The sequence below is a fragment of the Lontra canadensis genome, unplaced genomic scaffold (genome assembly GCF_010015895.1).
Source record: "Lontra canadensis isolate GAN:19392208 unplaced genomic scaffold, GSC_riverotter_1.0 scaffold63, whole genome shotgun sequence".
In the NCBI taxonomy this organism is placed as follows: domain Eukaryota; kingdom Metazoa; phylum Chordata; class Mammalia; order Carnivora; family Mustelidae; genus Lontra; species Lontra canadensis.
Window position 1 is genome coordinate 9446718 of NW_022631057.1, and position 13698 is coordinate 9460415.

At 41.9% G+C, this 13698-nt stretch overlaps 1 protein-coding gene across 4 annotated transcripts in view; it reads right to left on the bottom strand.

The window, feature by feature from the left end:
• Nucleotides 1–1532: 1532 nt before the first annotated feature.
• The window catches only part of KLHL12 (kelch like family member 12), a 30309-nt gene continuing 18143 nt past the window's right edge, over nucleotides 1533–13698 (bottom strand). For 3 of the 4 annotated variants that reach the window (XM_032878294.1, XM_032878296.1, XM_032878297.1), the window contains exons 7-12: nucleotides 6774–6880; nucleotides 5506–5701; nucleotides 4431–4589; nucleotides 3799–3897; nucleotides 3258–3444; nucleotides 1533–3076 (exon numbers count right to left, since the gene is read on the bottom strand). In XM_032878294.1, coding sequence (XP_032734185.1) covers nucleotides 2950–3076; nucleotides 3258–3444; nucleotides 3799–3897; nucleotides 4431–4589; nucleotides 5506–5701; nucleotides 6774–6880 — 875 coding nt within the window. In that variant the 3' untranslated portion in view covers nucleotides 1533–2949. The remainder of the gene's footprint in view (nucleotides 3077–3257; nucleotides 3445–3798; nucleotides 3898–4430; nucleotides 4590–5505; nucleotides 5702–6773; nucleotides 6881–13698) is intronic. The other variant, XM_032878295.1, reaches the window with a different exon arrangement.

Genomic DNA, 13698 nt, shown 5'->3' on the forward strand with positions numbered 1-13698 from the left:
AGATTATTTCAGATAGAAGAACAGCAGAATACCTGAACAAAGTTGAGAACAAATTTAAGAACGGTTAGTAGTTCACTGAACTACCTATACCTATGGGAAGAGAGAATAGTAGAGGGAAGTAAGATCAGAATGGTAGAGCGGGCCCAGAGCACCATGGGTCTAAAGTCATGTGAAGGAATTTGAACTTTTTTAAGATTTTATTTATTTTTTGACAGACAGAGATCACAAGCAGGCAGAGAGGCAGGCAGAGAGATAGGGAAGCAGGCTCCCTGCTGAGCAGAGAGCCCAATGCAGGCTTGATCCCAGGACCCTGAGGATCATGACCTGAGCCGAAGGCAGAGGCTTTAACCCACTGAGCCACCCAGGCGCCCCAGGAATTTGATCTCTGTAATATGGGCAATGTGAATCAATAGAATTTTGGGCTAGGAATAACTTTGATATTCTCTGAAAATTTGCTGTATGTGAGGTATTGTAATGATCCTAGTTGTACTTTAAGGAAGATCACTGATGACAAAATGGAGGGTTCTAGACTGGAAGAGTATAGGTAGAACTATCAGGAGGCTCTTACTCCAGGAGTCTGGGCAAGAGATACAGGCCTGAACTATGCAGTAGCAGAGGGAATACAAATATAGGAATGTATTTGGAACTTTAAAAGATAAAATCATGTAATCTAGAAATGAACTGGATGTCTGTATTGTAACAGGGGTGACACAAGATAAATGATAGATCTCTGAGACAGGATAACTAAGTGGCTGGCTGCCATCTAAGAGAGCTAGAAAAACAAGAAGAGCCCCTAAATTAGCGGTACCTCTGTACATGCATGAGCAAAGCATGTAAGACTGGGAGGAGTGGAAAGAGAGCAAAGAGTTTCAGTTTCTGCAGAATATTTAGTTGTGGCTGCCATATATCAACTATTTGGGAATTTGGTCTGAAACTCACAAAAGTCAGCAAAGATAGCGATCAGTTCTTTACCCCCTCACTTCCCTGCCTCCCCTGGATCTCTTCCTGATAGGAGGAGTCACATGTTTCATAGCTGTGGTCTGATCAGCAGGCACAATCCATCTGCTGAGGAAAGGTTGGCAGGCTCCTTTAGAGAAAATAACTTCCTCTTTGGCTCCCCCTTCCCTTTTCTCTGGAAATATCAGGATTTTTTGCAGTGTTGCAGGGCAGGCCTTCCGGATAGCTGTTTATGTCACGTGACATAACTCTAAGCGAAGAGTGAATAAAATCCTTAAAGTCAAGAGGGTACGTACTAAATGAGCTCAAAACTGAGTCCTCTTTATTCTGTTTGGCTTTCAAGTAAACTCCAAGTATGAGAGGAGTCGATACCTATGCCATTTTTGTATAAATATTTTACCCACAAGGGTAAAGGGGTAGGCTACCTCTTACCCATGTCTAACAGAGAAACACAGAAGAGCTAGTTGGCTAACACGTAAGGTGAACGGGAAGAAGAGAAAGGACATACAGCTGACTGCCTGCTCCCCCAATATCTGCAAGACAGTGCTGGTCAGCCATAAACTCTCTTACAGGCATTTGAGATAATTGATTTTTAATATTTTCTTAAAAAAATACAAAGGAAATGAACTCTTGAGGTCAATACAACTCAGGGAAAGAGGAAAAAATGGAATTTTGGAAAAAAGGGAAAGTGCATCCTTGTTTAGGTTATCACATCCCCAACACTCCCAATACTCACAAAATCAAGAATTTCACTCCAAAACACAGGGGAGCCTTGCATGGTGGCTCAGAAATGGCGATACCAAGTACTGGAACTAACAAAAGGATTTTGGTTATTCTTGATTATTCTGTCCTGGGATGAGTAAAATCCACTCTAAGGACAGGTGAGGGAACCTTCTAGTAGGAAAAGCACTCATTGTACCAAACACAGCAGTAAAAAAGCACTCCTCAGTAGGAGTGTGCCCTTAAAAGAAACGGGGCCGTAATCGGGCAGCTGCATCTGTAGGCTGCTGCACCCCACCCCATCCTCAAATAAATAGTAACGAAGTATAACAGTGTAGTAGTATTTGATTCAACACAGAAAGAGTATCTCACCCACTCAGGGCAAACCATGCCATGGATAGGCGAGCCCTGGCAGGAAATAAGACGATTGTAAAATCACAGGTACTTCTAGTTTGTTCCCAGGCGTACCGAACTCCCACATTTATTCCATATCTGTTCACCCCAACATTTGTTCACTCTTATTCTGTCAGTCTCCAGTGCCAAGATGCAAACCATTCTAGTTCAGAAAGACCATGGGGAAATAAAAAGATCCTTCCAATAATACACCCTTGTAAGTCTTCCAGGTTATACTTCAGTGGTGTTCTAGGTTCATTCACATTCCATCAAATTCCATTGACTTCCCTTACTCTAAACCCAGTCTTGATAGACCAACCCTGTCCCTTAAGGAAGTGCCAGGTCTCTCCCCAAGCCCCCCAGATTTTTACAGGGGGCTTTTCCCTTTGTTATTCTCCAGAATAGAATTGTGTTGCCCCTAGCTACTGTAGACTAGGAAAGATATTCTTGGAAAACAAGACTTGGGTTTTACCCAGCTTACTCAAGTTTGTATCCTTCCAATCATCTACACGCTGGATACTGCCCACATCTAGTAGGTCACACTCACCGTCCTTCTCTGCAATACATGAGGCACAACAGATACAGATTCTCCTAAGCACACGAGAGTGCGCTCTACACCAGAAGGAGAGGTGATCTGGCCTCTCAGATCCATTCGGTGTGCACGGTCTTCCCTTGAGTGTCTGTTACCCACCCTCCTCAGGGACAACTACCAGCGCAAGGCGGAGTGTGTGTCAAGTAAGTACAATCATCACTGCGCTGGTGCTTGTAATCATCCTGTGCACACAGTGAGAAATAGATATTCTGGAAAGGATCCTTGACTCTCCCATAAACTGTCCCCCTTGGACTGGTCACTAGCTCTGGATGGTGCTCCAAGAGTGGTCACTTCTCACGAAGAACACACACGCCAGCATCACAGCGCTGGGTTCCCATGGATGTCACTACTTCCCAGTTGTCGATGATAGGGTCATAGCACTCAATGCTACTCAGCAGGGAATTCCCATCATATCTGAGTGGGGAAAAAGCAAAAGAAGAAAATAAACTTTCTCTTCCTGTCCATACAGTCCTACATTAAAGGCTGCCACTGGTGAGGTCTCCCCCAACCTAAAGTCTGTCTTGATCCAAGGATTTGGATCGGATCGTTTGGTCCTGGATGCATGACGACTTTAGTCTGGCTTCCAAATCCTTACCCCGCAATAGCATAAAGTCTCCCTCGAAGCACCGTGGCCCCTACATAGCATCGTGGAGTGGTCATACTAGTGACAGTTGTCCAGGAATCAGTGCGAATGTTGTATGCTTCCACAGAAGAAAGGTGGGCTGTACCATCAAATCCCCCTACCACATAAATATGGTCATTCAGCAGGGCTACTCCTGCACCTGGGGGGAAAAAGGCATAGCAAGTGAATACTACTAACCTTAGGATCAGAATTCTAAAAACAAAACATGATCACTGATGGCTAGCTGAACTCTAAGGTAGTTGAGGGATGTGGACTAGGGCCAGAGAGGCCTAGAATTATCTAGTTGCCTTTATTATAGTGATAATAAAGATAGTGATAAAAGATAGGCAAAGAGGAGAACAGAACCTCACTCCTTTTACTCTAAGTGTACAGTGAAGAAAGAACTTTAACTCTGATTTGTTGATCCCCCATTTTTGACTGCAGCACCACTGCATAATGTAAAGATTTGTCAGCATGGTCTACTGTCCTTTCTCTTAGATATGACTGGTCTTACCAGAGCGTTTGGTGGCCATTGGTGTAACATTAGTCCAGTGTCCTGTGTGGGGATCATATTTCTCAACTGAATTTAAGATATTCAGGCCATCATATCCTCCTGAAAAAGCAGAGAGCATTTCGGAAAGAATGGGAAATCCTCAAGCCCATTCCCAGGCTGCCTTTCTCTTGGGTGTTTCAACTAGTTCTTTTTAATTTCAGTTCTTAAGAGTTTCAATAATCCGGAGAGAAATCTGACAGTACCCTAATTTCTGCTTCCACAAAAAAGACAGTCCCAGCTAAGAGAAAAGATATGAGGATAGACTAGGGTTTTAGTTGAAAAAGTCTATGAACTTTATTTTATTAAAAAGGGATTCCCAGGGGTGCCTGGGTGGCTCAGTGGGTTGGGCCTCTGCCTTCGGCTCAGGTCATGATCTCAGGGTCCTGGGATCAAGCCTCGCATCAGGCTCTCTGCTCAGCGGGGAGCCTGCTTCCCTCTCTGCCTCTGCCAGCCTCTCTGCCTACTTGTGATCTCTCTTTCTGTCAAATAAATAAATAAAATCTTAAAAAAAAAAAAAAAAGAAAAAAGGGACCCCCACCTAGAAGTTGCCACCCATTAAGTTCCCTCCCATTGCTGCCTCCCAGACTGAATACCTAGACAGTAGATTACTCCGCTGGCCACAACCAGGCCGGCGCCCTCCCGGGCTGTCTGCATATCTCCTAGCATGCTCCACTGGTCAATGTTTGGGTCATATCGCTCCATACTGGTATGACGCCTGCTTCCGTCAAAGCCTCCGGACACATAGATCATATCTGCTCAGAATGAATGAATCACAGACTATTAGAAGATGAGAGATTTCTAATAACTCCTCTCTTTATAAATTCCCCGCAAGTACTTCAAATGTTTGGGAACAAAAACAAAGTGTTTTTCATGGGTAAATCAAGTCTTATAGATGAGGAAGGAAGACATCACAGTTAAGACATCTGAAAAGATGGGGTGCCTGGATGGCTCAGTCACTTGGGCACTTGACTCTTGATTTTGGCTCAGGTCATGATTTTAGGAGGACTGTGGGATTGGGCCCCATGTCAGGGTCTGTGCTCAGCAGGGAGTCTGCTGGAGATCCTCTCCCTCTGATCCTACCCCTACAACACCCCTGCTAGTATGTGCCTGCACTCTCTCTAAAATAATAAATCTTAAAAAAAAAAAAAAGACATCTAAGGGTACCTGGGCGCTTCAGTTGGTTAAGTGTCTAACTTTGGTTCAGGTCATGCTATCAGGGTCCTGGGATCAAGCCCTGAGATTGGGTGGGGGGGTGGTTGTCCCTGCTCAGCAGGGAGTTTGTTTTTCCCACTGCCCCTCTCTCCACTTGTGCATGCACTCTCTCTCTCTCTCTAATAAATAAATAAAATCTAAGGAAAAAAAAAAAGGACACCTACAAAGAATGGGGTCAGATGGAATCCTCAAAGACTGGCTCGAGTTTGCAAAAATACAACTAGGGCCAATTCTCCACTCAGCACATGGAACTTGATTTACCAACTCTGTTGTCAGTGCTGAAATATCCATTAATACTGAAAAGCTTTGGTAACATTACTATTTCCAAAAGCAAAAAGGAATATTTGTCCTTACCAGTATCGTCCACATTTCACACTCCTGCCAGCTAACAGGAGAGGTATGAACACTGATCCAGCCACAACAAAATGGAAACAATGCCCTGCACACCAAGCATACCTCCTAGGGTGGTGGCTCCAGCGAGGCCTCGTCGGACATTCATAGGGGCTACGGAATACCAGACCCCATCCTCATCTGCTGTGTAGTCAAGGCATTCCACTGAACTGAGGCGGGAACGACCATCATAGCCACCAATTACATAGATCCGGTCATGTAGGGACACGGAGGCCACATAACGTCTCTTACGAGTGATGCTCTATGGGTTTAGGAGAGAAGAGATACAGATCATTTTAGGCATGGCAAGTCTTAAGACTTGACTTTTTGCTAACCTTCCTATTTTTATCTACATTCCTCTCCTTCACTTGTCACCATAAACCCTTTCTAAGACAGTGGTTCACCCTCATGTGGTCTCCACTGTCTACTGAATGAACACTCTCTTGCTTGTTATGATGCTTTTCAAGATGCAACCCTTCTGAACATTTGCCTCTTTCCAAGGTTTCCAAAAAGTTTAATGTCTTCCCATTATCCAGTATCTGATTCCTTTCTATTCTACTATCTATTCCAGGGCTAAAGAACTTTATATCCTTTATATCCTTCTACAAGGCAGAAAAGTATCCCTGAACTGCTGATACTAAAGGGCCAGAGATCCTAAAAGTTAGGAGGGTAGATTAAAAGATTTCCATGTTTTATGGGGTACTGGGTGGCTCAGTCGGTTGAGCTCGTCTGATTCTTGATTTTGGCTCAGGTCATAATCTCAGGGTGGTGGGATCAAGCCCTGAGTTGGGCTCCTACTTCAGTGGGGAATCTGCTTTTCTCCTCCTTCTTTTCCCTCTGCCCCCACCCTGACTTGACTCCTCTTGCTCTCAAATAAATAATCTTAAAAAAAATTTTTCCCATGCTTTCTCAGAATTATTATTGTTCATCCAGCACTAAAAAGAGACATATTGAGGGAGAAACATACAAAGACTTCAAGTAAACACTAGCTCAATGTAATATAATTTAACACTGAGTTCAGTTTAACAGAGCATGATAATAGAGCATGCTGGGAGTTACACAGACAGCTCAGGAAGGTGCCCCAACAGTGGTGGGCCAGAAAAAGTTTAATTTGACACAGGGCCTTTGATAGTTCTGAAGTCTGATCTTCTACCTAAATGGTCGGTAACTACTGACAGACTGATCTAGAACCCACTATGCGCATGACGCCATTGTGAAGAGCATCATGCGGTTACTAGGCTTTGCTACCTGCAGGGCTGGATTAGTTAGGATCTAGAGTCAGGGACTGAGGACATTTAAACTCTTTCCCCATGACTGGTTCCCCCACTGCTTACTGGCAAAAAGCTCCACTCCTGAGTCTTGGGGTCATATTTCTCTACCACATCGATGGGAGACTGCTGGCTTCCGAAGCCCCCGACCACCAGAAGCACTTCATTGGCTCCTGAGGACAAAGAGAGAAAAAGACAGGTTACTTTACCATCCCAGGGGAAACGTAAGTAGAAACAGTTGTAAGATTTTGTTTTATGTGGCACAGAGAACAATCTGAAATAGGACCTTCATCATAAGGCTGCCTAATAGGAAACTACTTCTTTCCGAGGCACTAGCTCTTGAGGACCTGGATCTCTGAAATTAAAATTTTAAGACAACATTAAAATTCTGAAGGCAAACTTGAACACGTTCCAACCTATCTAGTTGACTCTGGTTGACATAATAAGTGAGGTTCTCAGTGCAGGTAGGGGCCAAAGGGGGCTTCCCTTCTCAGCCTGTAAAACAGTACAGGTAGGGGGCTAAAGGGAGCTTCCCTTCTTAGCCTGTAAAACTCAAAATGGGAGTTTTTGGTAATGGGGAAAGAACATTCTCCTAATGTAGTCTCAAGAAAGTTAGAAGTTATGGTTTAAGAACCAAGTGGTAGATTTTTAAAACTCTCTTTCCATGAGTTTTTTCCAATTTAGCCAACTTTATGATCATGTTCCCTGCCCATTCATCACAATTGCCAGGTAGTCATAATAGCAGGCTTTTAAAGAGACTCTTTTTTTTTTTTCCCTATTATTTTCCCAAAGAAGGTATTTTGGTGGCCTTTGTATCTTCCCCTCTTCCTTAAAGCCTTCTTGTGTTATCTCCTCCTTTACCTCTTCAAAGAGCAAAGTCTTTCAAGAAAATCCTCTGTACATGTGCTCTACTAGAGCTCATGGAAAGAATCAAGCATTTTGTAAATTCAATTACTAGAAGGGCACTGAGGAAACCAAAGTGATCTTATAAGTAACTAGACTTGAAAGAGCAAATGGAGTATCTTTAAAAAACACAGATGCAGGGGTACCTGGGTAGCTCAGTGGGTTAAAGCCTCTGCCTTCGGCCCGGGTCATGATCCCAGGGTCCTGGGATCAAGCCCCGCATCGGGCTCTCTGCTCAGCAGGGAGCCTGCTTCCTCTTCTCTCTCTGCCTGCCTTGCTGCCTATTTGTGATCTCTGTCCGTCAAATAAATAAATAAAATCTTAAAAGAAAACCAAACCACAGATGCACCCCAATGAATAATGGCTCTGAAAATTATTATCAAAAGCTACTATAATCATTAAGGAAAAGCAAAAATACTACTTCATAATGCTCCATAGGAAGTATACCACCATCACCAATGAAGTATTCTTGCTAAAAAAAAATGAACCCAAATCTTGAAACTTACCTACTAGTCTAACCACCAGTTTATAGGCAATTCAGGGGACAGAACATACTAAATGACACTACATGGATGCAATCAGCAAAACTGAGAATGTGGGAAATTCTACAAGTCAAACAGCTTGGTTTCTTCAACAAATAAACTGCAAGGAAATACCAAAGTAGGATGGAAAAACCAATGGATTAAAAGAGCCTAAAGAGAGGGGTGCCTGGGTGGCTCAGTGGGTTAGAACCTCTGCCTTTAACTCAGGTTATGATCCCAGGGTGCTGGGATCGAGCCCTGCATCAAGCCCCGCATGGGGCTCTCTGCTCAGCAGGGAGCCTGCCTTCCTTCTCTCTCTCTCTGCCTGCCTGTCTACTTGTGATCTCTGTCTGTCAAATAAGTAAATAAAATCCTTACAAAAAATAAATAAATAAAAGAGCTCAATGCAACATGTGGACCTTGTCTGGATCACAAGTGGGGCAACATAAGTGTTCAAAAACAAAACTGGGGGAATATGAACATGTCCTTGATATCTGATGAAAATAAACTGGTTGTGGGTTTTCTTTTTTTAAAGACTTTATTTATTAGAGAGAACATGGCAGGGGGAGCAACAGGCAGAGGGAGAAGCAGGCTCCTTGCTGAGGAGGGAACCCAATGTGGGACTCCCACCCTGAGATCATGACGGCTAACCGTCTGACCCACCCAGGTGCCTATGGTTGTGCGTTTCCTTTGAAGAGTGAGAATGGCATTTTAAACACATTTTTAAAAAGCCCTTTATCTTTTAGAGATATATATGAAAGCGTAATATATATGGGTAGAATTATATCCTGAGATTTGCTTCTAAATTGGCCATGAGTTGCTAATTATTGAAAATGGATGATGGCTATGGGGAGTCTTTATATTATTCTGTTTCTGTGTATGTTTGAAATTTTTCCTAATAACTCAATCATTAAAGAGAGCATCTGTCTTGTGTACTTGCCAAATAAAATAAGTGGATCCTTTTCCAAGGTGAGCCAGTAAGCAGGTCTCAGGAGTCAGTTCCTTTTAGAAAAGCAAAGCATTTGAACAAAGGGTCCTTTCATATTATGCTTATTTGTGCATAGAATTCCTTCAAGCTGGGAGAAGCCAGAACCACAAAGTATTTGTTTCTTCCTTGGTAGCATTATTCCCCTATTTGTCCCTTTCTTAAGGCACCTTTTCTCTCCCTTTGATTTGAACAGAGGCAATAAAAGCAATCCTTCTATCCAAACATATTTCCCCTTATAGACAAATAAGATGCTAGGGACACCTGGGTGGCTCAGTTCATTACGTGTGAGACTCTTGATTTTGGCTCAGGTCATGGTCTCAGGGTTGTGAGATCAAGCCCTTTGTCAGGCTCCATGCTGGGTGTGGGGCATGCATAAGATTCTTTCTCTCCCTCTGCACGGCCCCCCACCCCCAGCCAAAATAAGAAAACAGTAATAAAATATCTAAATCTTTTTAAAAATAGTGTTGCTAGTGAATGATACCGGTATGACTAAGACAATGAAAATACTCCGCAACTGAGAGTTTTTTCTATGCTTTGTACATTTAAAAAATTTCCACTGATTTTCAGCTTTAATTCCTGCTGCTTTATGTAATTACCAGAAACAAAAAATGGCAACAACAACAACAAAAAAACCTAGGGGAAAAAAACATTCTTTCTTGATAATCTGATTTCACTCAGGCAGATTTTGAGGGATGGGGACATAAAAACACATAGGAAATATTCAGATTATGCTACAAGACCCAGAGAACTGACAACACTTCCTCTTATTTCAAAGTTTCTCAGTAAGCATTCTGATAGTAACTATATTTCTACAGTGGAACATGGACAAAGGTGTCAGTGTGAGTCACTCAGTTATTTTATGGTTCTAAATGCCTGGCACCCTAGATCATTGGTTCCAGAACTTCTTTGCCACAAAGCACTCTTTTCATTATTTTTCCAAGATAGACCTCATGTTCTAAAAGACGATCTACCAAGATGTATTAGCAAGCTAACTTCCCTATTACTGCCAGAGTAACATCTAAGTGCCAACGTAAGTATGAGAACACCAGTGTTTTCACAACGAACAGATATAATTTTAGTCAGTTCTGAGGTCTTTATTTAGTGTAGTAGCTTTGTCTAGCACAAAAGCCATTTTCTTTTAGAAAATTTGAGAAATAACTCGAGGATTAGTATATTCTCTTTACTTGCCTACTAACCCATTGGTTAAAAAGATTTAGAAATCATTTCTTGTGATTATATTTATTTATTTGACAGAGAGAGAGAGATAGAGAGATCACAAGTAGGCAGAAAGGCAGGCAGAGAGGAGGAAGCAGGCTCCCTGCTGAGCAGAGAGCCCGATGCGGGGCTAGATCCCAGGACCCCGAGATCACAACCCGAGCTGAAGGCAGAAGCTTAACCCACTGAGCCACCCAGGCGCCCCCATTTCTTGTGATTATAAAACATAAGTAAAATACATGCTCACTGGTAAAAGAACTTAGAAAATAGAAACAAGTATTATGAAAAATGTTTACCCGTAATTCCACAACTTGAAGACACACCAAAATTTAAGAGATTATTCCCTTCCAGCCTTGTTTTTAAAAATTTATATAACATAAATGGGACATTTATTGTATCCTAGTTTTTAAATTATTTTTTTATGATTTTATTTTAAGTAATCTCTACATCCACAACCAACGTGTGGCTTGAACTCACGACCCTGAGATCAAGAGCTGCACGCTTCACCAACTGAGCCAGCCAGGCAACCCCCTCCAGCTGCTTATATATGTATTTTTTAAAATTTTATTTATTTGACAGATCACAAGTAGGCAGAGAGAGAGAGAGGAGGAAACAGGCTCCCCACTGAGCAGAAAGCCCGACACGGGGCTCAATCCCAGGACCCTGGGATCATGACCTGAGCCTAAGGCAGAGGCTTTAACCCACTGGGCCACCCAGGCACCCCTCCAGCTGTTTATATTTAATTTCCCGAAGATACTAACAAAAATCTTTTAATACATAATTTTACTACTCTTAGGCATTTCAGGTGTTTGTAATTTGGGACTATAAATAATCACATATAGTCCTGTAATAAATATGCTTGAATATGAAATCCCAGTTATTTTCTTTTTTCTTTTTTTTAAAGATTTTATTTATTTGACAGACAGAGATCACAAGTAGGCAGAGAGGCAGGCAGAGAGAGAGGAAGCAGGCTCCCTGCTGAGCAGAGAGCCCGACGCGGGCCTCGATCCCAGGACCCTGGGATCATGACCCGAGCCGAAGGCAGAGGCTTTAACCCACTGAGCCACCCAGGCGCCCCAAAATCCCAGTTATTTTCTAAAGACAGAAATGGGAGGGTTGCTGGAGTGAAGAACGTGAACTTAAAAAAACTTTTAATATACATTTTAAGAGGAGCACCTGGGTTTCTCAGTCGGTTAAGTGTCTGCCTTCTGCTCAGATCACGATCTGGGTCCTAGATTGGAGTCCTGAGATGGGCTCCCTGCTGAGTATGGAGTTTGCCTCTCCACCTGCCCCCACCACACCGCCCCCCCTCCCCGACATTGCTAGTATACATGTGCTTGCTCTTTCTCTCTCTCAAATAAATAAAATCTTTTAAAAAATATATGTATATTCTAAGAATACTTTCTGAGGTTTAAACCAATTTATATTGCCACCAACAATATAAGGTTGCCAATTCATTCTACTCTCTGTAGCTGGATAGTTTTCTAATCTCTGATGCTTTGGTAGACAAAAAATTGTAGTTATTGTTTTAATTCTCACCTTATTACTAATAAGACTCTATTAGCAATTAGGTTGAATTCCCCCCCTCATATTTAGTAGTCAATTGTACTCCCTCCTCTGTGAACTATACGTTCAAGTCATTAGTGTTTCTCTCATGTATTTTTATTATGAGCTCTTTATATATATGTATATATATCTTTATAGATATATATCTTTACATATAATATATATTATATACAAATAAATAACTCTTTGCCACGGTTGTAGCAAATCTACCTAATTTGTCATATAATGTTGTGCATGATTTTTATTTAGTCAAATACACTGACCTGTTCCTTTGTGATTTCTTCTATTGCTTCGTGCCTAGGAAGTCTTTCTCTCCTGGGAGAACTCCTAAGTGTTTCAATGTCTTCAGACTCTAAGTTGGGGATACTACTCTAACAAGCTAATGTGAAACGAGCTAGTGAAAGGAATAATTAGAAGGAACCCTGTTTGTTCTCTGCCAATGAATGGCGGGGTGGGGGGACAGGGGACTGGACTTGTTAAGTGAAATTTCTCTGTATCATGAAGAAAGTATGTCTAAAACACCTGACCAAAACAGTGTGAAAAAAGCACATTAGTAAACTGAGGCATCTTGACAGTGTCACTGTCATTACTGGGTGGTGGGGGTGGGGGAAGGAGTGTGTGTGGGCTGTGGTGTGCTGTTAGAGGACTATAGCAGACAGCCTGCAGGACTGCTAACATCACAGGGGTCAGAGACTACATTTCCACATGTATTGATTTTTAGCTCAGGAAAGGAGATGGTGACAAATTAGAAATTGAAATTTCCACTGTACCTTCTGTAAAAGAATAATGGGTAAAAAGTAAATAACTAAGACAAAATCCCCACCCATTATCTGGCATGCAATTTTTATGTAGCTGTAAATTTAGTTTCCTTATGTGTATGCAGAAGAATCATTATCCTGGTAGCTGGTTTAGCAATCTCTGTGAAAAGAGATGGGTAAAAGACATGATGGTAGGAACAAATTTACTTTTAAGGAACTAACAAGGAGATGCTAAAATAAGAATCTAGTTGGAGACAGCTTCAGAATTTCTTTTCTGGAACTTCTGAAAAATAACCTCACCACTCTAAGGGCACGTAGAATCATATACTAATCTCTCAAGATCTTCTCTGTATTTCTAACATTTCTACACTGAAATACATCAACGTACAGTGCTTATGCCGTTAAAAAATTATAGGAGACAAATCATCATTCTACTTAAAGCAATAAGTAAAGCTTAATTATCAATGAACAACTTCATATATATGAGTCCACAGAAAAGAGAAAAAGTAGACAATAACAAAAACAAAACACCCCATAGATCACTTATAACCTACAATAGTGGAATAGGAAGGATAGGAACTGGAAGTGAGGTAATATCTGAGTACTTACTTAACCTGTCAGCTACAATGTCAGGTATCTTACATATACTATCCTATTTAACCTCCACAACAACCCACTGAATGAAGACATTAGTATCCTCATTTTAGACTTTTTTAAAAAATAACATTTTATTTATTTATTTGACAGAGAGATCACAAGTAGGCAGGCAGAGATAGAGGGGGAAGCAGGCTCCCTGCTGAGCAGAGAGCCTGATGCAGGGCTTGATCCCATGACCCTGAGATCACAACCTGAGCTAAAGGCAGAGCCTTAACACACTGAGCCACCCAGGCAACCCAGTACCCTCATTTTAGAGGCAAAAGCACAGGCTCAGATAAATTGATACTTTACCTAAGGTCACACAACCATCATTGGTGGAGTTGTGATTTGAACCTAAGTCTCTTTGCTAAAGTAACAGCTAATGTATATAGAACTTTTCATGT